This window comes from Nomia melanderi, chromosome 9 (assembly GCF_051020985.1).
Source record: "Nomia melanderi isolate GNS246 chromosome 9, iyNomMela1, whole genome shotgun sequence".
In the NCBI taxonomy this organism is placed as follows: Eukaryota; Metazoa; Arthropoda; class Insecta; order Hymenoptera; family Halictidae; genus Nomia; species Nomia melanderi.
Window position 1 is genome coordinate 16670896 of NC_135007.1, and position 24107 is coordinate 16695002.

General features: G+C 48.3%; 1 protein-coding gene across 6 annotated transcripts in view; it reads right to left on the minus strand.

Moving 5' to 3' along the window:
• Positions 1 to 1681: 1681 nt before the first annotated feature.
• LOC116432529 (uncharacterized) overlaps positions 1682 to 24107 on the minus strand; it is a 106374-nt gene continuing 83948 nt past the window's right edge. For 2 of the 6 annotated variants that reach the window (XM_031989601.2, XM_031989605.2), the window contains 5 exons: positions 22131 to 22217; positions 18268 to 18352; positions 17971 to 18068; positions 17142 to 17357; positions 1682 to 14539 (listed from right to left, as the gene is read on the minus strand). In XM_031989601.2, the coding sequence (XP_031845461.1) occupies positions 17164 to 17357; positions 17971 to 18068; positions 18268 to 18352; positions 22131 to 22217 (464 nt within the window). In that variant the 3' untranslated portion in view covers positions 1682 to 14539; positions 17142 to 17163. The remainder of the gene's footprint in view (positions 14540 to 17141; positions 17358 to 17970; positions 18069 to 18267; positions 18353 to 22130; positions 22218 to 24107) is intronic. The other 4 variants (XM_031989606.2, XM_031989604.2, XM_031989603.2 and 1 more) reach the window with 3 other exon arrangements.

Genomic DNA, 24107 nt, shown 5'->3' on the forward strand with positions numbered 1-24107 from the left:
TCTCACTAGAGACCCCTCGAACCCCCAAGAGATGCAACTCGGGTATCAAAAACGAGCTGTCTGAAATCTCTCGGGGGGTTCTAAGACCCCTTGTCAGTTTAAAGAGGTTCTTCGAGGGGGTCTTAGAACCCCCCCAGAAATCTCTCGGGGGGTTCGAGGGGTCTCTTGTCAGTTTAAAGAGGTTCTTCGAGGGGGTCTTAGAACCCCCCAAGAAATCTCTCGGGGGGTTCGAGGGGTCTCTTGTCAGTTTAAAGAGGTTCTTCGAGGGGGTCTTAGAACCCCCCTAGAAATCTCTCGGGGGGTTCGAGGGGTCTCTAGTGAGTTTAGAGAGGTTCTTCGAGGGGGTCTTAGAACCCCCCAAGATATCTCTCGGGGGGTTCGAGGGGTCTCTTGTCAGTTTTAGAGAGGTTCTGCGAGGGGGTCTTAGAACCCCCCAGAAATCTCTTGGGGGGTTCGAGGGGTCTCTTGTGAGTTTTCAAAAGATTTTACAAGGGGGTCTTAGAACCCCCCAGAAATCTCTCGGGGGGGTCTGAGGGGTTTCTCGTGGGGGTTCGAGGGGTTTCTCGAGGGGGTCTGAGGGGTTTCTCGTGGGGTTTCTTATGGGGGTTCCAGGAGTTTCTTCAAGGGGTCCGAGGGGTTTCTTATGTGAGTTCCAGGGGTTTCTTATGGGGAATCGAGAGGTTTCTTATGGGGGTTCCTTCAAGGAGTTGCTCATGGGGTCCGAGGGGTTTCTTATGGGGGTTCCTTCAAGGAGTTGCTCATGGGGTCCGAGGAGTTTCTTATGGGGTCCGAGGGGTTTCTTATGGGGGTTCCTTCAAGGAGTTGCTCATGGGGTCCGAGGAGTTTCTTATGGGGTTCCAAGGGGTTTCTTATGGGGGTTCCTTCAAGGAGTTGCTCATGGGGTCCGAGGGGTTTCTTATAGGGTTCTAAGGGGTTTCTTATGGGAGTTCCTTCAAGGAGTTGCTCATGGGGTCCGAGGGGTTTCTTATGGGGGTTCCTTCAAGGAGTTGCTGATGGGGTCCGAGGAGTTTCTTATGGGGTTCCAAGGGGTTTCTTATGGGGGTTCCTTCAAGGAGTTGCTGATGGGGTCCGAGGGGTTTCTTATGGGGTTCCAAGGGGTTTCTTATGGGGGTTCCTTCAAGGAGTTGCTCATGGGGTCCGAGGGGTTTCTTATGGGGTTCTAAGGGGTTTCTTATGGGAGTTCCTTCAAGGAGTTGCTCATGGGGTCCGAGGGGTTTCTTATGGGGGTTCCTTCAAGGAGTTGCTCATGGGGTCCGAGGAGTTTCTTATGGGGTTCCAAGGGGTTTCTTATGGGGGTTCCTTCAAGGAGTTGCTGATGGGGTCCGAGGGGTTTCTTATGGGAGTTCCTTCAAGGAGTTGCTCATGGGGTCCGATGGGTTTCTTATGGGGTTCCAAAAGGTTTCTTATGTGGTCCGAGAGGTTTCTTATGGGGGTTCCTTCAAGGAGTCTCTCATGGGGTCCGAGGGGTTTTTCATGGGGGTTCTAGGAGTTTCTTGAGCTCTAAGCTCTTTTAGACTGAGCGAGATTATTATTTCGAAACCCCTTGAACCCCCATGATACCCGTCAGAGCGGGATTCCCATGGGAAGACGCGAAGTGTACCTTTTTACTCAGCAAATTTTCGATTCGATTCGGGGATGGGTAGAAAATGAGGAGCACGCATTCGTGGAAATTATAGACTTTATTTTTAGAATATTCTGAATATCATAAAACAACGTAAACATTCACAACAAATGGGAATAGGGCGTTATTTATAATAGTAATAATAATAATGTCGTTACGTTATCGTAATAATTAATTGTTTATGAATATGTCATCACGACGCGTTTATAATTATGTATAAGTAAGATCATTTATTTCTCATTTTTCATCGTTAGCGATTTATCCTTCGTATCCGTCGTTACCATTCGCTTTCGTTATCTTCGTCCTCGCCGATTGTTTCACCGATGATAATTCGTAATACTCCGTAACAGCGGTGATCCGTGTATCAATCATAATGACGATGACAATAATAATGAATAATAATCGATGGCAATAATAACCATAAGAATAAGAATCATCGTTAATGTCTCTATACCATATGCTCATGTATATGTATATATAAACAAATATAATTACGCTTATCTCGTAAGAAGGGATCGAGTTCTCGCGAAGAAACCGCGCCGTCGAAATTAATTAACGCGGCGTCCTCGATTGTTCTCCTCGTTCTTCTCTTCTCCTCAATTTCGTTCGCGTTTCCCTTCAGCCGGATTCGTTCTCGTCCCGAGAAAAAAGTCGTACAGTCGAAGATTCTTAGGTGTAAGATCTCGCGTAATAGTAAATGTAGATAATAGTAAACGTGCGTATGTACAGATTTATCGTTGAATGCCATTCCTCGAATGCAGTACCATTCACAATCCTACGGAATTAGAAGTTCGATTACGATCCATGCAGGCGTTTCGCGCGACGATCGACGAACGCGATTATCGACCGTTCGCCTCGTCATCGGAGCGACGGTTTCGCTCGTTCCTATTCGAATGCAACCAGCGCTTGATCGTTCGCGCGACGCTTCTGATCTGCAGAAAATATCAGAGACGAAAAGAGTACGTTCGTTCCGTGAAAATCTCGCTTATCCAACGCTGTCTCCCCCTTTCCCGCAACTTCCTCCTCGAATCCCAGCTGCGAGTCGTATTCGCCGAGCGATCGTCGCGCGAAACCGACGAGAGAAACGAAGTCTAAGGCTACGATTCCCCTGGAAAAATTCGTTAAAACCGCGACCTCGCGCGTTCTCCTCGCTCGTGCCTCGCGATCCTTCCTCCTTTCATTCGCGCCTCTCCGCTTCCGCCGCGGACATCTAACGCGACCAGACACATCGTACTCGTCCAACGTTCCGCTAAAACTTATCGAGATTTCGCCGATTCCCTCTGTCCTCCTCGTTTCCCATGAACCCGTCAACGCCTCCGCCATCGTACCGATCAATTCTCGCCGTTGGTCACCGCGTGTGCACGTCCGGTAACCGAACGATCGTCGACCGGATCAGAATAGAAAGGAAAAACCGCGTTTTTCTAGAAGAAATCGTCGCGTCTCGACGATCAAACCGATCCACGGGGTGTTGTGTCTGGTCGTAGGGTAGTTCCTACGAGAAACGCGGGAAACGAAAGAGCTCCGCGATGCGTCGGCCGAACAAAGTGACTTTCTCTTCCTCCGTCCCGCCGTTTCGTCCCGTTTTCGAGTTCGATATGTACATACGATTTGCCGGCGCGCGAACACCGCGGGCTACCGGGGACCGCGGCTGGCGAAGCAGTCAATGACATTTAACGATAATTACAAAACAACGATGACAATACGACGTACACAGATACATAGATATATACACACACACAGACGCACGACACGCACGCACGCACGCACTCACGCACGCATACAGTTACATATGTATAGGTCCGCTTGCTCGCGGCGACGGGTTTACGCGATGATCAGTCGTGACAGGTACATAAAAGTGGTTTCTCGTCGACGAATCGGGATCGATCGCGGCTTCGGGGACATCCTCGCGTTCTCTTTCACGCCAGAACTACCCGGCACTCAACGGAATCGATGATTTATCATGGTCATAAGAATATTCTTCTACATTCAACGCGTTTCGAAAGCAAAACTTGCCAATTTCTCAAACATAGAATATTCTACGATACCGGTCACTGGAGATTCAGAAAATTAAAGTCGTTTCGATTGGTACATACAGCGGCGTTCCAAAGATCCTGGACCATTCTTAAAACTTTCTTCGATACAATAGGCTTAAACGAATGTTCGTTAATATAATAAACAAGGACATTTTTACGTGGACGTATACAAAAGAAACCGTACAATTTCGTCTTCATAGTTTATAGAGAATAACTAAATCAGCATGTTCGAAAGTTCGTCATTCATTACTCATTCCTAAACAAATATGTATAAAGAACATTTATACGTCATAACAAAAAGTCCTCAAAGTCTTCATCGCGAGAGAGAAGCTCCAAAGGCGATCCAGAAATTTTTAAACGCCACTGTACGTGTCTCTATGAAATAAGTAAGTAGTTCTAGCGTTGGGAATCCGGGTGAAAAGCGTTCGGCATCGTTTTCCTTCTTCTCCGTGTTTCTCCGATCGCTAAAGAATGTTCGACGGGAACCGGACGCGGAAGCCTCGATCGACCGAGCCTCGCGAACTCGACAGAATCGCGACGAACTCAGCGGCGAAGCAGCATCCGGGTTGCCACGCGGCCAACGAGAAAGATCTTCTCGATGCTGTTGCGTCGTTCGTTGTCCCGACGGCACGACGCGTCGTGCTCGACTCGCCGGAGAACGATCGTCGAAGGAACGGACTCTTTTCGTTTCTTCTCTGTCTGCCCAATTCCCCTTTCCCGCGTGCGTCCCCCCTCGCCTCTCGAAACGCGTAACAATCGATCGGAGCAGCGTCGACGACGGAAGTGCGCGCCCCTCGGGAGAAGGATACTTTCAAAATGTCGCGGGGAAAGCTTCCGTCGCCCGGCCATCCGGTTCTTCCTATATACATGACCGTATATACGAATACCGTGTGTGTCGTAGGTAAATGTGTATTTGCCTAGCCCTTCGCGAACGAGTATCGACGTTTTCGCGAGATCGAGCTGTCGCATTTGGAACACGAGGTCGCAAATGATTTTCCGGAGCGAGACATCGGTGTTCAGTTTCGTCTTTCGGTATTATTTAAGAATTTCACGTGTAATCTAGCTTCGTTTGCTGACGGTTCTCTGTAGTTTGATGAATTTTCGTCCGCGAAGGGCTAGACTGCGAATCGCAAGGGTTCGATACGCGAATGCCTTTGTCCTCGGTTCCCCTGTTACTCGACACGTCGCCTACCCGGATCGTTGAAGTGGATTTCGCCCGAGCGATTGAGAATTTTATTAACACTTCGATCGGATGTTGAAGCGTCTGGTTTCATCGTGACTTCGAACAAACGGCGTAACCTTCGTCCACCAGGGATAAAGGATCACTTCGCGAAACCGATGAAGCAGCGATGGGAAATTATACCCACGGAGTTCTCTTTCGAAACCGTTGCGACGAAAATCAGAATGCGAATGGACTGCGGTGGATTTCACGGCGCGGAAGTCAAAGTGTTAATAAACCGTTCGAACTCAATGATAAGTTGCGTTCGCGAAGCGGTGAGACAGCTCGAGTGACTCGATGGAGATTGTACATTCTTTTTCGACCCTTGTGCATTGCTCGGTGAATCGAGAACTGACTCAACAGACGAAAGAGTTCACTAGCGAACCTCCGGGTAGAAAAGTGTGAAAACCCTGTTTAAAAAAACCTATGCAGTCGGAACTAATGAAAAACCCTAAACCGGGGAGGCGTCCCTCGAGTTCCGCGCTCTTGTAAATCAATCTATAAAAAATGTAAATCCGCATAAAGATCCGTAGTCTAATCAGCGATGTGTCTACAGCCTGCGTTCTCGTGTGTGCCAGATCTCGTGTGCATCCACTTTCCCCCTCTGTGTGTATGTGTGTGTGTGTACATATGTATGTATGTATATATATATATTTATAGATGTATATATAATGTATTATAAAAAGATGAGAATGCACGGAACGTAATTCGGTATGCCATACTTACTATATGCGTATATATACATGTATATAACCGCCATTATGTCGTGTCGCGAAAGTCCAGCGCCATTGCCGGCTACGGCCGCCATTTTCTCGGGTCGTACGCGTCGATCGGTCGGCTCTATTGCTCGTCCGTTCAGCGAAATCCATGACTTCCCGATATCGTACGTGTTGATCTATCGAACGGAATCTTTCCGAATCGGAGGCAAGCGATTCGCGATTCTCTCTCGGAAGGAACAAAACGGACACGCGAAATGATAAAACAGCTGCGACGCTCGAAGGTTGCAAGCGACAAGATGGCGAACTAAACGTTTCCCGCGAGAAAGTGTTCGATAGACTACGAATCTTTACGCGTCGGCCTGCAAAAATCCATAGAAAAACGACGAAAATAAAAGAAGCGAGTATCTTTCTGAGAAACCTTGAAGCTATTCGAATGATTAACAAAGCGATTAGAATTGCACGTTTCATTCCCGCGTTTTACTCGACTCGAATGGTACCGAATATGAACGAAGATCGGAGAGCCAGTCTAACGATTAGCATTCGACCGCGATGGGAAAGCGAGGATTCTTCCTCGAACCGAGACATTGGAAAGACTGTTATCCCATTATTAATCGTACGTTTTCCCGAGGATGTTCACGATGCGCGTGTGTCGGCGCAGTGTAAAAATGAAAGTCTCGTGCAAGGATTAATAACGATTCCATTTTATTCTTAGCTCAAATTTTGGGGAGATATACTTAATTAAATCGATTTATCACATCCGCGATCCGGTCGCACCTCAGCCGGAAGCAATCTCGACCCGGGCCCGCTGCCGGTCCCGATCGAGGCGTACGACACCCCGTTCACGGCGGCACGAGATCGCGGGACAACCGCGGACAGAAATAGAAAGAGATACAAAGAGAGATAGAGAAAAAGAGTGCGCGTCTGAAAAATGTAGATAAAACGGTAAAATCCTCGTCGGCCCTTCTTGCTCGCGTCACGGAGGGACAAAAGTTGTATCTCGAACGAGTTTCGTAACAATCTAAGAGATCGCTAGCCCACCCACGCTCGGTATCGCCGATCGATCGATCCATCGTTTCGCGCGTCGCCCGGGAGATCTACGGAAACGCGAACAACCGGCGTTCACCATTCCTCCCGTTACGCGGCACTAAAATCAATCAATCGAAAATCAACAATCCTCCGGAGGACGTAAATTTCTTCATCGCCGTTCAGAACATTTCATGTTCTCCCCTATAATTATTAATTCATATAAAATCTACCGAATAAAATACAAGTCTCCGAGCAACTCGCGCGTCGCGTGACTGCGCCCGGCGTTTCCTTTCCCCCGTTTCCCCGGCGGGACGACTGGAAACGCGATCAAGATCGATCGATCCGTTGGTCGAGGGCCCGGTGGACACGCATGTAAGTCTAAGAGAAAGGCTTTGGGTTCGACCCAATCGTAAGCTTAACGATATACACGCTTCTACATTATAATACAGTTCTCGCTTCCTGGCCGCGATCCTCGCGACGCCGCTGCGACGCGGCGATCTCCGTTGTCCGTCGGAATCGAAGGGAATCGCAGCGAGGACTCGTCGGTTTCTCGATAAAAACCGATCGAACCGTTCGCGGCACTATCATCTCCGAACGAACCCGATCGATCTCGCAATTGATTTCTCCGTGAATTTCCCGCGACGATAGTGCACTCCGAAGGATCGTCGCTTCGATCGCGTCGCAAGGATCGCGTGGATCTGTCGTTACGAAAAACGGGGACGGTTCGGATGTGACTAACAACGACCGCACCCTTTCGGAGCGTCCGCCGTTGAAAGGGCGCGATCGTTAAGGATGATCCTGTACATCCAACTAGACGTTCCTTTCTCCATCAACGAGACGAAATTCAACTGATCGGACTATATAATATATATATATATATGTATACCCCGTTGCTTGATATAAACGTAGAGCACACGAATCGAATCGGAAACGATAACACGCGAATCTAAGGAATTTCTGACACATGGAATCGACTCGATCCACACGTTTCGCCGTTGAAACGAATACCCTCGCGTTCACCTCCAGGATTTATACCGCGCGCTCGTATTAATAAGACAGAAATCCTAATGGTAATCGTATTTATTCATTCGAAGACGATGATCCGAGATTAATGGAAAGATTGAAGGAGCAAACGTCGACGTGTTTCCGTCACAGGATCGACATCCTCCCCGAGGATCCTGGCCTGATCTTGATCAAGGTCTCCGGCCACGATCCATCGGGATCCGAGCCGGGTCGATAAGCCCGAACGATAACTTACCGACGATCGATCGTGATTTTCCTCGCTTATCTAAAGAGATTTCTACGACACGATACACGTTGGGATCGAGACACCCGCGCAAATCTATGTACAATGTTTCATCATTTGTTTCTTTGCGAGACGGCTGCACGGAAACGCGCGCGTCGCGACACGGCTTCCCGCGTGCAGGGCTCGTTCGTGTTTTCGCGCCCGTTCGCCTCGCGTTCGACGCGTCTCCTTTCGATCATCCTTCCCGCCGCCGGATGCAACACCGGGGAAGACGTGTCGGAAAGGATCTCCGCGGCGATCGTGATCCACGATCATTCCTTTTTTTTTTCGTTCCGATTTCGATTCTATCCAATGATAATAAAATACATGATATGAAACGATACTCAGAGAAGACTCGCTCTTTCGAATCGACGATACTTCCGAAATATTTCTTCGCGGAAACGCGGGCCAGATTCGACTCTCCAACCCCTTGCCCTCGAGAGGCGACTCTCGGTCGCTGCACGATTCGATACGGTCCAATTAGAATGTTCGCTGGTTAATATTAAACTTCGCGTAACGCGTCGTTACGTGGTTGCTCGTTAAGTTAGTTTCAGTTCGCCTATAGATTCTCGTCGGGGAACCTTCGAGATCTCTCGTGGGAATAATTGTCGAGTGCAAAGGGTTACCAGATAATTCGTGCAATTTGTAACTGACACTTCTAACGAGACCAGAATACAGACGTTTCGAACGTGTCCTCCATTCTTCTCCGTTTTCGACAAAACCGACGAACGAATAAACAGAACGATTTTACCCCTCCACGGTCGCATCGATTGCTGCTTAAGTCAACCCTTTTCAGTCAACCGTCCGAGCACCGAACGATCGCGCTTCTCCGATTCCCTTGAAATTGCCGGTCCATCGTCAGATCAAACAAACTTCGCCCATTCCCTCCACTTCCGATCATTCCTCGTCGTCCCCTCTATTACCCGTTTCGAAATACAAAAACGTTTACCACTGTTCAACCCGAAATCAAAGAAGCGCGCTCGAATCGGCGCTCGACCGGTCGACTCTCTCCGGTCAAAGCAAAGAGATCAATTCCTCCAAAATAGAGACGCTTCGCGAAGAACGAATACCTAGGAATATTTGAACCGCGACAGGATCGCGATACGAAGACAGCAGCGGAAACGATATCCACGAGAATCATCGTGGAGTCATGTCGGTCGCGTTCTCTCGAGACAAAAGCAAAGTCCGTCGCGTGAACAGAAAGCCCGAATGATCGTTTCGTTCCAGGATCCGCCTGCGTCGCGGGACGAAACCGAACGGCCGCCTCCCGAATCAGTACGAGTCCGCGAGTAGCTGACACGGTCATCGCAAAACGACGCTGAACAACGCCGACGAGGACGACACGCGCGGCGCGTGCATCGAACGTGCCATCCAACTCGACGATGAACACTCTCGCCTCGTCGCGATACGTCACTTCCCGTTCGCCTTCTCTTCCGCCGATCCGCCTTTCCATCGATCTATTCTTTAACATTAGAACTACCGCATGGCTCAAACTAACCATTCCTCATTTATTCGTTCGCAATAATTGAAAGCATACAGATGCTTCTTCGAGAAACGATTGAAATACTTGATTCGTTAACACGTCAAGCGCCATGTTAGTCACTGATGACCGACGCTTGTGAATCAGTGGAAAACAATGGTAACGTACAGGATAACCCATGTCGAATGAGAATGTTTAATAATGTAACTAAGCTGATAATAGTCTAACGCGAAGATTGCAACGCTAGATGATTAATGATTGTTCCTGTTTTTCTTTGCTACGAGAGAATAACTCTACGGGAAAACGGTCAAGATTCTCGCGGCACTTAACGTGTTAATATACAAATTACAGTATAAGTTAACTGACATCTTAATCAACGAAAAATGATTAAAAATCAATGGAACTGCTCGGTAGTTCTAGTGTTAGCTCGCGGTTGCCACGGGCCGCGCGTGATCGTCGTATTCGTTCGATCGTCGTTGAAACGCCGCCCGGTTTCTAAAAAGTTTGTCGCTGAACGGCAACGAGAAGAATGGTTAATAATAATACGTGGTAAGAAGAATTTGTTTACGGACACGAGTCGGCGTGACAATCGATATAATAATAATTAAAAAGGCAAGTAAGAATAACCGTGGTATCCACACGTACGATCGTGGTACAATCGATAAGAATAATAATCGTTAATTAACACTATATTATTATTATTATTATTATTATTATTATTATTATTATATATGTATATATATATATTTATATATATATAGATTTACCCGTGTGTACACATACGCATTGCATATGTATGTTAATGTAATGTAATGTATGTATACGTGTGTAAGTGTAGACACGGGTACATTATATTTATAATATGTATTATTTATAGATGTATATCATGTATTTCATTATTATTTAACACATTCTTTTGTACAAGTAAATCAATTAAGAATAAGTACAACTTGGTAGCAAAGAGAGATAGAATTATTATTTCACTGTATATCTTTTTTTTTTTGTTTGTTTCTTTATCATAGTGAGAAGAGAGAGATATATGTATATATAATAATTTGTTTTTTTTTCATTCCCGGTATGTATAGATGTATATATATATATATATATATATATACATATACATATATATATACATATACATATATATATGTGATGTATGCGTGGATATATATATATACATATATATATACACACGTATACATAGCTTGTCCAATTTATTTTTCCATTTTGTAATAATATTCTTTTTTCATTATCTTTAGTATGTTTCAGACCGTAATTCTTTTGACACCGCCGTCGAAACGATCGGCCGCCGGAAGTGGCCTAGATCGATTGCTCTTCGAGCATCCCGCTTCAACCTTACGCCCGCCATTTTCTTTCTTCTGTTCACCGATTCACCGAGCAGCTGTTTTATATGTTTCACATTTCGATGTTCCACTGAACATCAACTCTCCGATGAAGCTTCAAGAATAAAACTCGAGAATGTACAGATTAAAACTCTTCGATATTGAATACGCGAATCGTCATTGTCGAAGAGCGAACATTAAAAAATCAGGAAAACCCTCGAACGAATAAGAGACTCGAAGCACGTTAAATCCAAAGTTCCTACCACAAGCGTCATCCGCAGCGAAAACAGAGGAAACGAATCTACTTTGGCACTGACGTACGTATCAATTCGTGAACCGCGAGGATCGAGGGATCACGCGAACATATTGCATCAATTCAGCCGCGAACCCTTGTAACCCGGAAATCGGGAAGAATCTATTAACCGCGAGATCAGGCTAAACCAGTTCGATTCCGTTCTCAACTTTCCGAAGCACAGCGAAGAAGCGAAAGAAAGAAAATGGCGGGACACTGTTCCTTCCGCCGATTTCTTCGCACCGGTGTCCTCCACTTCCGGCGACCAGGTTGCGAGCAGCGTGCCCCTGTGGCCCAGACTTATACGTCGGATAGTAGCAAGAACACACGGCAAAATCATAAAAAAACAACCAAGAATTGTTACGCGGTGGCTGTCCGTGGCGACGACGTTCCCTGTCGAGTTCCGCTCGGCGTTCTCTCGACCCGAGAGAGCTCGACGGGCGTTCTCATCGGTATCGGACTCGAAAAAATGACTGGTTCGTTGCCGATATGTCTACCGGCTTGCCCGCAACCTCTCATTCGCGCTGCGCAACCTTATTTCGCCCTTTGCCCGTCGTTCGTTCACTTGCTCTTCGATGACGCCTCCATCGCGCGCCGCGTGGACGATCCACGAGACTGGATGATCGTATCCTCCGCTCCTTTCCAATCGATCCCGGTCCTTTCTCCAATTTACTCGTCGATTTACTGCTAGAACCGGTCTTTGTTCACCTGAATCGCGCAAAGATCGGTTCCAAGCAGCGAAGGGCGCGATGAGGAGCGGATCCCGCGAATGAAAGGCTGCAGCAAGCGTCCTCGCGCGATCACATGTCCGATAAGCAGCGCGTCACGTGTCATGGCACTATAGTTTTCCTTTCGAGTTTCCTGCTTCCGATTGTTGCTTTGTATGTACCATTTTAGCCCTTGCAGTCTGATTTTGTGTTCGTCTAACGCTGCGATCGGGGTCTGCGAAGCTTGTGTGAGAGATTCTGTGTGCGCTTCGTCGAGCGTGCCGCTTTTTCCCCGTTTCATGCTGCGCCGTCTCGCTGTTCGTGTCTGTTCGCCCGAAAGTTTCGTTGGATGGGGTTGAAACGCGAGGTAAAGCGACCGGGAGAAATTGATTTTGGTTGGATGGCGGTCGGATCCGAGGACACGAGATTCGGAAGCTTCCCTTCTTGCTTCGCTTCGGTTTTTTAAAGAAAATCGGGACGTTCAACCTCGTTCGCGCGGGTTTTCGAGGGATTTCGACGGGGAAACGACTGGTTCACTTCGTTTCAAAATCAAAAGCATTTTACGTATTCAATGTTCTCCTGTTCGAGATGAACCGATCTAGAACGTTTCACGTTGAAACTTCGAAGAATGCAATCATCCGATCTCCGACGTGTAAAGTTTCTTCGCCGATTCGTTGTTGGCTTTGCAAAGAGTTGAAAGAGAAACTATTTCACTGTATTTCTCGGCGTACACGTTAATGTTTCGCGATGAAACAATAGCAAATTATTAAAATCAACTGATCCCGAGTCGATAGACCGACAGACTCAGCTGGAACGCGGTTTCTAAGTCGTCGCGAGATAAAGGAACTAAAAAGGAAAGAGAAGGGAAACCTTCAGGTCGCGCGAACGGGGAACAGCGATGCGTCACGCGGAAAAACGACTCGGTCGACGCGCAAAGAGGGAAATACTTTCCCTCGCGACGCGCGAGATGTGGACCGGAACATGTGCGTGCACGCGCGGCGATGGATACCGGTAACCGTTTATTTCACTGTCAACTGATAACCAAATATCAAATGTAATAACAATAATATTAGCGGCAATATAAATTAGTCGATAATAATAACTGTAACATTAACGTAACCGTAGTAGTAGCGGTAATCATAATCGTGACGGTAAACAATTAACCAATAACGTACTTATCATTACATGCGTATATTAAATGAAGTTATCCGACATAAATTACGGCTTAACCCTAAACGCTTAGTGTACGACTTAAGATTTAAGTAAACCCCACCCTGCCGCGGGGGATGCCATGCATGCACCACCCAAGGGCGGACACCTTAAGAACCTAGTAAATCCTAAAACCGGAAGCTCCGCCGTACCGACAGGCCAGCTGCCTTCTTTTTTTCTTTTTTTTGTTTCCTAATGGGTTTTTCTCTGTTTTCTCCATTTCTTCCATCTCTGCTCTTCCATTCCTCTTTCTGTTTCATTTGTTTGTCTCGTCTGCTCGCATCTCGCCCTCGTCTGTCGCGCGCGGACGCGCGTACACGCGCGCGTGTATGCGTGACGCTAGTACGCGTGTACGCGCGTCGCGCGATCTCGCAAGAATCTCGCGTCGTAAATCGCGTGTACATCGCCTCGCCTCTTCTCGAAATTCTTTGATCTCCTCCGACGACGATCCCTCGAAGAGGACCGTTTCCTCCTCGACCCGTTCGCTCGCCTCGCGACGGAGGGGTCGCCGCTCGTTGCCGCTGGGATAGGCGGTTCCCGCCGAGCTCCTGGAACCTTCCTCTCCCGTCCATCGATCCGAGGAGGCTAGCCGCCCCGCGAATCAACCCCGTTCCCGAATCCAACCCTCCATCCTCCTCCCTCTGTCGGGTGGTCCGGGGATCGAAGAAGCGCCGGATCGATTCGAAGAACGAACGAGACGTTCTCTGGGATCTCTGTACCTTCCTCCGATCCTTCCTCTTCGTCCCTGTTGCTCCCTTTTGCCCTGTCTCCGTGCGTGCTCTCAAGAATCCATCGTACTTTCCTCGTGCTGCCTCAATCGTCGCGCCATCGTCCTCCGATTCCAACGCGAACGACTCTTCTCGAAACTGCTGCCAGAGAGGATACCAGCTATCAGCCTCTCGGACGACGATCCAACTGGCTGGCGAAGAGAGTAGCTGTCAGCCTGTTAGGTGGCGAAGGACTGGCTGGCGAAGAGAGTACCAGATACCGATTCCTCGGGTGAACTATCCAACGCGGTAGCGAAGAGAGTACCAGCTGTCAGCCACTTAGATGACGGTCCAAAGCGCTAGCAGAGAGAGAGAGTGAGAGAGAGAGAGAGAGACAGAGAGAGAGAGAGAGTACCAGCTACCAGCAGCCTCTCAGCTGGTTCAGCGGGCGCCAGCGAACACCGGCAACAGGAGATCGCTGAAGTGCTCGGCGTCGTCGTCCTCGTCGTCGTCCTCGTCGATGGGCAGCAGCAGGACAAAAGGGATGAGAGAGGGGCGCGAGTCCCGCCGCGAGGCGAACGGCCGATGGTTGTAGCGTGCCAGGCGGAACGGGGCCAGCCAGGTCGTCGCGGATCTTCTCGAGCGGCGCTCCTGACGGGCCTGGTCGACGCGTCGCCGGCGACCGATGTTCGCGCGGATCCCTCGCCGCGATGCTTCTTCGACGTCCTTGCGGCCCGGCTCCTCTCGAGGCCCGCGGCGGCGACACAGCGCGCTGGCGACGACAACCGGGTAGGAGAGACGAGCGATGCTTTGGATCTTTCGGTGGTGGTGGCGGCGACGGCGACAGCGCTGGGACCTTACGACCCATCCTTGCCACCTGGAACAAGTCTCTCGTCGGGACGTGTCTGCTTTGGGGCCCGCCGGCCCTGCAGGTGCACTCTGTCGACCGAGTCGCATGCACGATTGTCGTGTTTTCTCGTTAGAGGACCGACCGGTGGGTACACATGCTTCACGTGGGATTTCAGTGACGGCGGGTGCGGGATTTTCGTCTTCTTTCGTTAGTCGGTTTGCATGCTGGGAGCTATGGGAGCTGGGGTTAATAGTGTGCAGGTCTGAAGTCTTGCCAGTGTTCTGGCTAGAGTCTGTTCTTGTTAAATACTGATACAAGTTAGACGCTGTTGATCGGAACAGACGGAGTTTCGAATTTTAACGCTAGAACTAGCGAGCTCTTTTTGAAATTGTACTGTAACCTCGACAGAATTATTGAGACGACAGTTGGTTTGCAATTCAGTTTGTGTACTGGTAAACTAGTTTCTCTAGTACTTTTCAGAGAAGCCGTTATCTGAACTGGAAAAAGTGACATTAGGAATGGGTCACTTTGACCGATCGGGTAGTTCTAGCGTTGAAAGATTCCAAGTTGATCTAGGACTCGACAACTTTGCAAAGTTGGACCAAGTTTGAGCTGACTTCAGAGCCGCACACATGTAGCCTTCGTTTTGAAGACACCGTGAGACACAGGGAGCAGGAAGAGGGTGTAGTCTTTGGTTTACTTCTAATCCTTTCCCTGTCACGATTCTACCGTCTATATTTCAAACGTGGTCCTACCTCGGGGCGTTCCGCTTCCAGCAGACTCGTCGACCTCCTTTTTCGACTTAACCCGGAAACCGGCGACTCGAATTAGCCGATGGGAGACGCGAAGTCAGACGAAACATTCGGAACGCCGGGTTTAAACGGACTCGAGCGATGCCGTTCGAGGGTTAATGGCTGTGTCTACCGTTTCCGGGCGCATCCAGTGGCCCGGGACCTGACAATAAACGGCCGCAACTACTTTGCCTCTAATTCTATCGGGTCGCGGACAGTTACCGCGACAATATCGGAACTTCGACGAACGTCCCGCAAGTTCGGCAGACGCGCCGCAATTTACGGAGCTGGCTTACCGGACTTCGCGAATTAACAAGACATCGTCCCGGCTGTTCATACGTCGAACAGCTGCCTCGATCGACTGCGAATTTTCCCGGTGAACCGATAAACGCCCGAAGGGCAACTCACAACATCCTCTGTACCACGAACCATAGAAACTCGAATTTATCGCGGAACACTTGGCAACGGTGCAAGCTAAATTACAAATTACAGAGAAAGGAAGTTCTACTCGATCCTTCGCGTCGCGAGAATCACACGAATTTGCATAAGTATTTATGCATAAGTATTTGCGTAAGTCTCAGCTCGTCAAGGGCACTCTCTTCGATAAAAACTCGACGGAAACAGGTTACGGGCCTCCACGTTCGACCTCGCGGGGAAAGGATCAGATTCAGTCGGTTAACACATAGATTACCATTAACAACAATTATCTGGCACCAGAACCCCGGCTCGGCTTAGTTTATCTCTCATCGATTCAGCTGTCTACAGATTCTTTTCACTTTACATCGCTACCGAGTCGTGTTTCCTCGTCCGATCGGTTAGTCGCTCTTCACCGAGGCGAATCGTTAATTCGAAGTAACAGCGTCCGGGGTTTCGGTGTTAACAAGGTACGCATCCACGGTCGACAAAGTGTTCCACACTGATTGTGAGCGTGCAGGACAACACGCGAAGCCGTGTCTGTTATTGAAGTTAGCCGTGGCGTCGACGGAGGGTTAGCCTGCGCGGCGTGTGCATGTTAGTCGGCGACACACGCTGTTTCAGCAGTGGGTTCTCGATACACGATCACTCGTGGAAACTTTTCCCTGGTCGCTGCTCGAGCCTCTGATTCAATTGCAATCTAATCTCTTCGATCCGGCTCGAAACATTCGTTTCCGAATTCGTTCTCGACTGTCCGGCGAACGATTCCCCTCGGAATTCCCCGGTCGAGAGGACCGTTCGCCGGTCGTGAGTCGCGGGGCCAAAGATCCTGATCCGTGAGTCGGTAGCGTTCTTTTTTCTAGATTCGTGTACGATGCCGTTCGGCGCGTGGCAAGTTCTTAACAGAATCGTATTATTAAATGCTTTAAGATACCGATAAGCACCAGGAGAATCTCTTACAAAAGTAACGAATCTATCGAAAGTTCACGGTATCCTCTATCAATCTCCAGACATTCGATAGAACGGAATTAAGAAGATTTCAAAACAGTTTCAGATCGATCCAATATACATTAACGCTAGAACTAAACCGGTTGAAACGAGCAGTTGCTAAATTCTTCCTCGATTATAGAAAAGGTAAAAGTTCTTCGAGGAATCACCGAAGGAACACTCAGCTGATCAGACTGGAGTGAAAATCGATTTGACTTTCCATTAGTAGTTCCAGCGTTGAACGCGAATTTAACGGCATCGTATTCGAATGTTATGTCAGAGAGAAGAATGAACGCTCCAGATTTTCGATGCAACCCAATATTGTTAGAAGAGGAAGGGAAAAGAGAAAGAGAGAGAGATAGAGAGATAGAGTAAGATCGAGAGCGGAGAGTGATATCTCCCTCGGTCAGGATCGTCCACGTGGGCGTGATGTGTACCTTGATTGGACGAGTGTGAGGCTCACGATTGCGGTTGCGGTGTGTTGTGGTCCCGCTTGTCTCCCGCAGGAGCCGACGGCTTTATCACGGGTTTCTCCTCGTTTACTGGCGTGGGCGGAGCGTCCTTTCTTGGCGGCATCCTCTCGTTTATGGCGTCGAGACCCTTCGCCTCGGCGAACGAGGTGATTTTGTGGTTCGGCGAGAAGCCTTGGAGAGCTGGGAAACAACGGGCACCGATCGTCACCATTTTCATAGAACGCCCGCGCGAAAACTCTTCGACGGGAATCGAACATTTTCCGGATCGAATTTTCTCGGAATTTTTCGGTAAAGAAGCCTTCCGTCGCGGGATCTTATTTCGCTGCGACTTTACGCGGCTCGTTTTAGTATTCTGTGATATTTGTATGGGACTCGTATATCCTGTAAGATCTGTAATATTCGGAGGAGCTAGTAGAATTAATTAGAATTAATGATTTCTGTTACGTTGAATTCCTTTGAATGGTTTGTAGACGTTAACGAGGAATGTTCGATAGAGATTGTACTTTAGCGTGTAGAAAAATGGAAGCACTGTAGAGAACCTGTGAATTTGATGGGTATTGGATTTTTTAAGTATTATTTTAATGGATCAAGTCGATGTTGGTTCGTGCAGTTGTGCGAATATGTATTGGAATACTTAAAGTTTGAAGATAGAATTTTCGCGATTTATACAGACGAGCACGTAGTTTTCTAGGAACAGTAGAAACGTCTGTAAATAGGGTTAATTTGCATAGAGATCGTCGATTAGTCATCCGAGAGTTCTTTAAATAATGAATTCCTTCGCAGCGAGGTTTACCGTTTTTTAGGGACGTCTTGCCACCAGACAACGCGCCAAGCGGCAAAGCTCCAGTCGGTGTCAGTCCCTTCAGCTGTAAAACGCTCTCGCTTTCTTCTCTGAAACAGTCGAATGCACAAATGAGCGTCGAAGATTACAAACTTAATCGATTCGATGTAGCGTAGCAATTGAATAAACTGTTACGTCACGCAATGAACATTGTAATTTAAAGTATCAACCTATTTCTAGACTACCATTCGTTACAAGTTCCAGTGATAAAATACTCGATTAACCGATAAAGAAGACATCCGGCCTCACCTCAAGACAGAGAAGACACGCGCCATCTTTCCAATAGCTCTGATCTTGTTTCTGATCACCTCCTTGCGTAGATTGGCTGCTGCACCTAGAAAACGGAGCGCATCGGGTTAGAACGATCCGCGTCGCCTCGACATCCCATCCGATATTCTTTGTGATCGACGAAGTCGCGAAGGTGTCTCGATCTTCGATCCAAGGGGACCGAAAATTCCACGTTGCTCCTCTACGAATAATCTCCGCTGTTAATATCTCTAGCGAATCTACGTCGATCTAATCGCTTTTAAAACGTCCTCTTCGAAAAAACCGTTGAACGCGAGATCGATTCGAATAACATTCGACAGACGGACGAGCAGATTAATGTATAATTCATAAGAGACTCACAGCGAAATACGTTAAAAACGCGCGGCGACCTTCGCGACATCGCGATCACGGGGATCCCCTCCGCGATCTCGATCGCCGGAGGCATCCGATCTCCGCCGAGAACTACGTTATTCATACCACAGCTTAACCGGTGATCACATGTTGTTAAGAAGGTAAGTGAAATTAGATCAAAACGGAACAGAAAGACAGAATCCAGAAAACAAAGATTCGTCACTCGTTAATCTCGGGTTCTCACGGCAAAAACAGCAACGGCAAACTACAGCCAAGAACTCGGTGCACGAGCGGGTGCTTATTAGACTCGATGTACAGGACCAATCGTTAACTCTTTCTTTCCTGCTTGAATAATCGATCGACCGTGGCCACGTCGTTCGCGATCGTCGTCGGCGACGAATTCATTCTTCTCGGAAAACAGAGCCGATCTTCAGTAGGCCTCGTTCGATCCTCGCGGTCCCCGTTCCTCGGCCTCGAGGTTCTTTCGCGCGAGAACCGAGCGGAACGGGGAGGAAAACTCGTCGAGCGAAGAAACGAGGAGAAAACCGAACGGAGAGAAAAAAAAACGGAACGAGAACAAAACGAGACGCGGAATCGTTAAGTGAAATACTTTACATCCGAAGTGGAACGACGCACGGTTCGCCGGTCGCGAACGAAACGCGGATCGCTCTCTGTTCCCGTTCGAGAACGGTTTCAACGAGATCTCCCGAGCGCTCGCGCGGACTCGCCGGGGAAACCGCCGTCGGTTTTTGTTCCCGACACCGTCGGAATCGACTTGCAACGCGAACGGCCGGCGAACGCGAGCGGGCACCGGCGTACAACGGGCGTCGGGGCCGTCGGCGACGGAATCTTCGGCGTATCGGAAGCGGGTCGATTGCCAATTCAAATTTGACACTGGAACGTCGATTTCACGCGTATCGAATTCTATGAACGTCTATTGGTGAATGTGTTTCGACTGGTGCAATTATAGGAGCGTCTATTTTTCGAGCTCTAATCAGGATTTAAATGAACGAACATCAATTGTTTTGAATCTTACGTGAACTTCGTAATTAATAGTTTCAGGAGATACTCGAAAAGGAATTATGTTTTTTCTATCTAATAATAACCGGGCATGTACACTGATTTTGTAATTTTGTCGATGCGAATAATACGCGATTGGCAATTTCAGAACAAAGACATCTCGCCGTGCCTGTCTTTCCAGCGCGACAGGTTAACGAGCGTATTCCCGGTCGCAGAAAGTTCAAAGAAAATTCATTCTCAAGACACCGTACTCAAAAAGATTACTTAACGACACCAGCTTCCGTCCGCGAAAATTGCTCGCGCGCGTCCCCGTCGCCGCGTGTACGCAGGCTCGACCGTACTATATACACAACTATATACAGAGAAAGAGAGTGTCTGTGTGTGCACGAGGATAATAGCACAAGCTCATTGCATATAGATGCACGCAGCTACGTACGGGTGCACGCGTGAAAGCCGTTGCGTGTACGTACATACATATATATGTATATGGCTAGATATATATACACATGTATATACATATGACACATCCATTCGGTTGCATAAAAAATATGCGTGTACATACGTGCGCAGGCCGCCGGTTGCATATACAGGGGCTGTGTGTGCGTGTCCGTGTGCGTATATATACATATATGTATGTATATATATATATACTTCAGTTATGCAAACAAAATACGGGGATGCAAGAGAAAAAAAGAGGTCGCATGCACATGCAGGCTGAGCGCGAGAAACGTACGCACCGTCGGTCACTGCGGCGCTTTAAACCGCTCGCCGTTGGTTAATTCATCGCTACTTGCCTACTTTCTCGTTCGCATTTTACTTTTTTTTTTACTTTTTACTTCTTTTATTTTCCGTTTCTCTTTCGTTCGTTCTATTTTCTTGGCTGGGCGGTTCATTGCACGGTCTCTTTTTCTTTTAGTCTATCGTTTATTCATCGTTGTTGCCGTCGTTCGCTTGTTTTACCTTGGTTTCTTTCGTTTCGACCCGTATCCACGCTACGAAGCTACCGCCAACGCCGTGGGATACGATTACAAGCGGCCTAGGGAGTTTTCAGAGAGCGCGGCGGGTTGCCTGGACTGCCGGAGGAGCGCAGTGGTTCTCAATTCCTACCCGGGATCTGTTAATACGCACCGTCCTCGCGTCGCGCCTTTGTTTCGCGATCGTTGGCGTTCGTTGGTTGTCTTCTCGAATTCGTTGTTTGATATGCGATTGTCAAGTAAATGAGTCGTTTTTGAATTCGATGAACAGCGGTATTATGAATATCCTTTGAATTCTTCCGATGGAATATTTTATTTTGCGAACCACAAGAATCTTTCGAATTTTCGTTTATTGACTATCAAAAATTACAACTATCGCGAGTATACGACGGCAGCTTCCCGAGCGAATTCCCGTTTTAAGTCGCGTTGCCGGTTGACGCGCGCTTTATTAATGCATAAAATCCCGGCTACCGGTATATATTACATAAACAGGATAAAACGAAGAGATGACCTGTTGGAACGAGGTCCATAGCCAGACCGTTCTACGATATTGCTCGCGCGACCTAAAAACCAGCGAGTTTTCGACCGTCGGACCTTCCCGTCTAGCGTTTTAGTTACGCCGTGCATAATAATTATAATCGCGCGTGGCGCGGCGCGAGCGACGGCCCGTTATTAAACCTAATCCGCAATTGTAATTGTATAATATAACATCGGGACGAAAGCGTCCGCGGGGAGCCCGAAATTAACCCATGAATACTTTAAAAAATGTCTGCGTAATATTTCACGATCCCGCGTGATTAATTCGCCCCGGCTTTCCCGTGAATATTCCAAAAACCCCTTCGAAGTCTAGAAAATCCTTTAATTGCTCAATATAACCTTTCGCCGTTGATTTCGAACTTTCCTAAATCTTCTTTGAATTAATAACTTCTTAAATCATTGCCCACTCGAAAAATATCATCCAACGCGCGACTATACAATCACAATTGCCCAGTTAACGGAACGAGAACCACCGGCATCGAATTAGTAGCGATAATCGGTAATTATCCAATGATTTAACTAACAAAGCGACAGTTACGCGGGTTGGAGGGCGTCTGAAAAATTCCAAACGCACGGTTGCGGGTTAAGAAGCGAGCTATCGGCTGCTACTTGGCTAAATGCGAGTGGCTGCGCGCGAGGGGGTCGAAGTTCCCGATTCCACGGGGATCGGAGTGGCTCGAGAGCCCATCGAATATCGTTATCGCAGCGGCACGTTTACCGGGGAATCGATCCTCCGCTGCGGACCTCTTTTTTCTTTCTCGTTCTGAATTCGAGACTGGTCGCGGGTATTTCGTCTGCGCCTCTGTTCCATGTTTCGATTTCTTCCCTACTCTCGAGAAACTTTGAATGCGGGACACGACACGACACGACACGACACGACACGACACGACACGACACGAAACGACACGGCACGACACGTATTAGTCACGAGTGTCTACAAGATCTCCACACGAGTCGACGTACGTGAAAATATCGTCCCGGTGTTTTTGCCTTTCCGCTCCCCTAACCATTCGCGAGTCGAGTCTCCGGACGCCGGGGGTTGCGGGGTTGCTACAGCAAATCGGGCAATTCGTCACTGCTCGGGAGTACCAGGGTTGGGCGTTATTTTCGAACGTTTGTCCAAGGTAATCGGAATACTTCGTACGAATAATAATTGTTCGTTATTCGCAGTGTTTATTCAAACAATCCGCTGTTTATTTATTCGGCCGGCAATGCAAATGATTTTGGCCCGATATTCCGTGATTCGACGCGTGTTCCGTTGATTCAACGCGGAACGCTGGTTAACAATACGCTGATTACCAATTCATTAAAGACTAATAATAGGCTTTCGGATTTAATGTTCGGCACAACGGAGAATTACGCGGTAACAGGCGAAATATAGAAAATAGAAACACTTCGAATAACGAGCCAGTATTCGGAGTTCTTCGATGACGATTCGAACACTATCTACCCGTCGCTCTAATTTTTTCACTCGAATTAAGCGTCGCCCAACGCTGGCGAGAACTAGCTTCAATCTGCGTCACGAAAACGCGAAGGCTTCGAAACAACGCAGCCTCTAACGGATCAATCGAAGCAACGCGTTCGAATTTCTCGCGAAGGACCATTTCTGCGAGACCCTAACGATCTTTTAACATCGCGAAATTCGCGTGGAACGTCGACGCGAATCGGAGAACCCCGTTCCGTCCCGGCAGGGGCTTGAAAATCGAATTCGTGTCCTCGTAGCGTTGCTCTATCGCGGATAGCTCCGAGCTCTCCGAGTGTTCAGGACAGCGTAACGTCAGCGTCGCAACAGTCGACTAAATGAATTCCGATTCCCGGCTGAGCGAATATGTACACGCTATTCATCGATCATCCCTTGGATCCTGCGGTTCTGACGAGAAGGACGATGCGGCACATACAACGACGTACGTCACTACTAATTTGTACAACAGATCAAGCCTTTTGCTCTCTAGACATTTACGTGTCAGCGCATGATCACGCACGAGTGGCCTGTCGCAATGACGTTCGGGTAATCTGCGTCCCTTCGATCGGAGATCCGCGTCGATCGACCGAATCCCCGATCGACGAGACATTCGAAACCCCTGTAGTATTATAAAATCGCACGAGAATCTTAGCGAGATCAAGGAACGAAAAGTTCTGAATCATCTAGCCCGTCTTTAAAGCGAACATTCGATCAGAGCGACAATTCTTTTAAACGATCGTTAATCGCTGCTTCTCCTCGAAGGAATAGACCGTTTCCAAGGAAATACGAGGATCTTCCTATAATCCTTCTTTCCTGAATTGCAGCCGTCATTGCGACAGTCTTCTACCGAGCTAACATTTATCATAAGGTGTTCGAGCTCGGCACCGAGTCCCAGAAACGGAGATCCATCGTGCAATAGCGTCGTCCGACGATTCTCGCGGATTAAACTCGAGGGGGAACGGTATTTTATCGAACGGAACCGGATCGAACGAAACGATCCCTCGAATTGATGCGATCCCAGCTGAAAAACGCTTTTCACGCGCGGCCACTAGCGATCCGTTACTTCTTTGATAGCGTCTCTAACTGGCGCAGCTCGATTTCTCAGCAAACGCGACGCGTCCGCGCGATCCTCGCGAGAATGAAAGGAGAAGATCGTCGAATCGTGAAGTTTTTAAGAGATCGACGACTGCTGGTCACCGGGAGACGAGCTTCCGCTGGTTCGGCGCGTCGATTTTTCGGGACAGATGATTCTCGCGGTGCTGTTCCGATGGATCTCCGTGACTTTCCACGACCATAGGCGCCGCCACTGCGAACAGACTCCACCGGAGAGTTTCGAAAGCCTTCGTTGCGACGCCTATGTGGTTTCGTCGATGCCATTTCACGCGGTTTTCGTTTGTCAACGGTAGGAAGCCTTCGCGTACCCAATGGCGCTCTTTGGTCGGTGTCTTTTGGACGTCGGAGATCGGGTTAAAGACGTT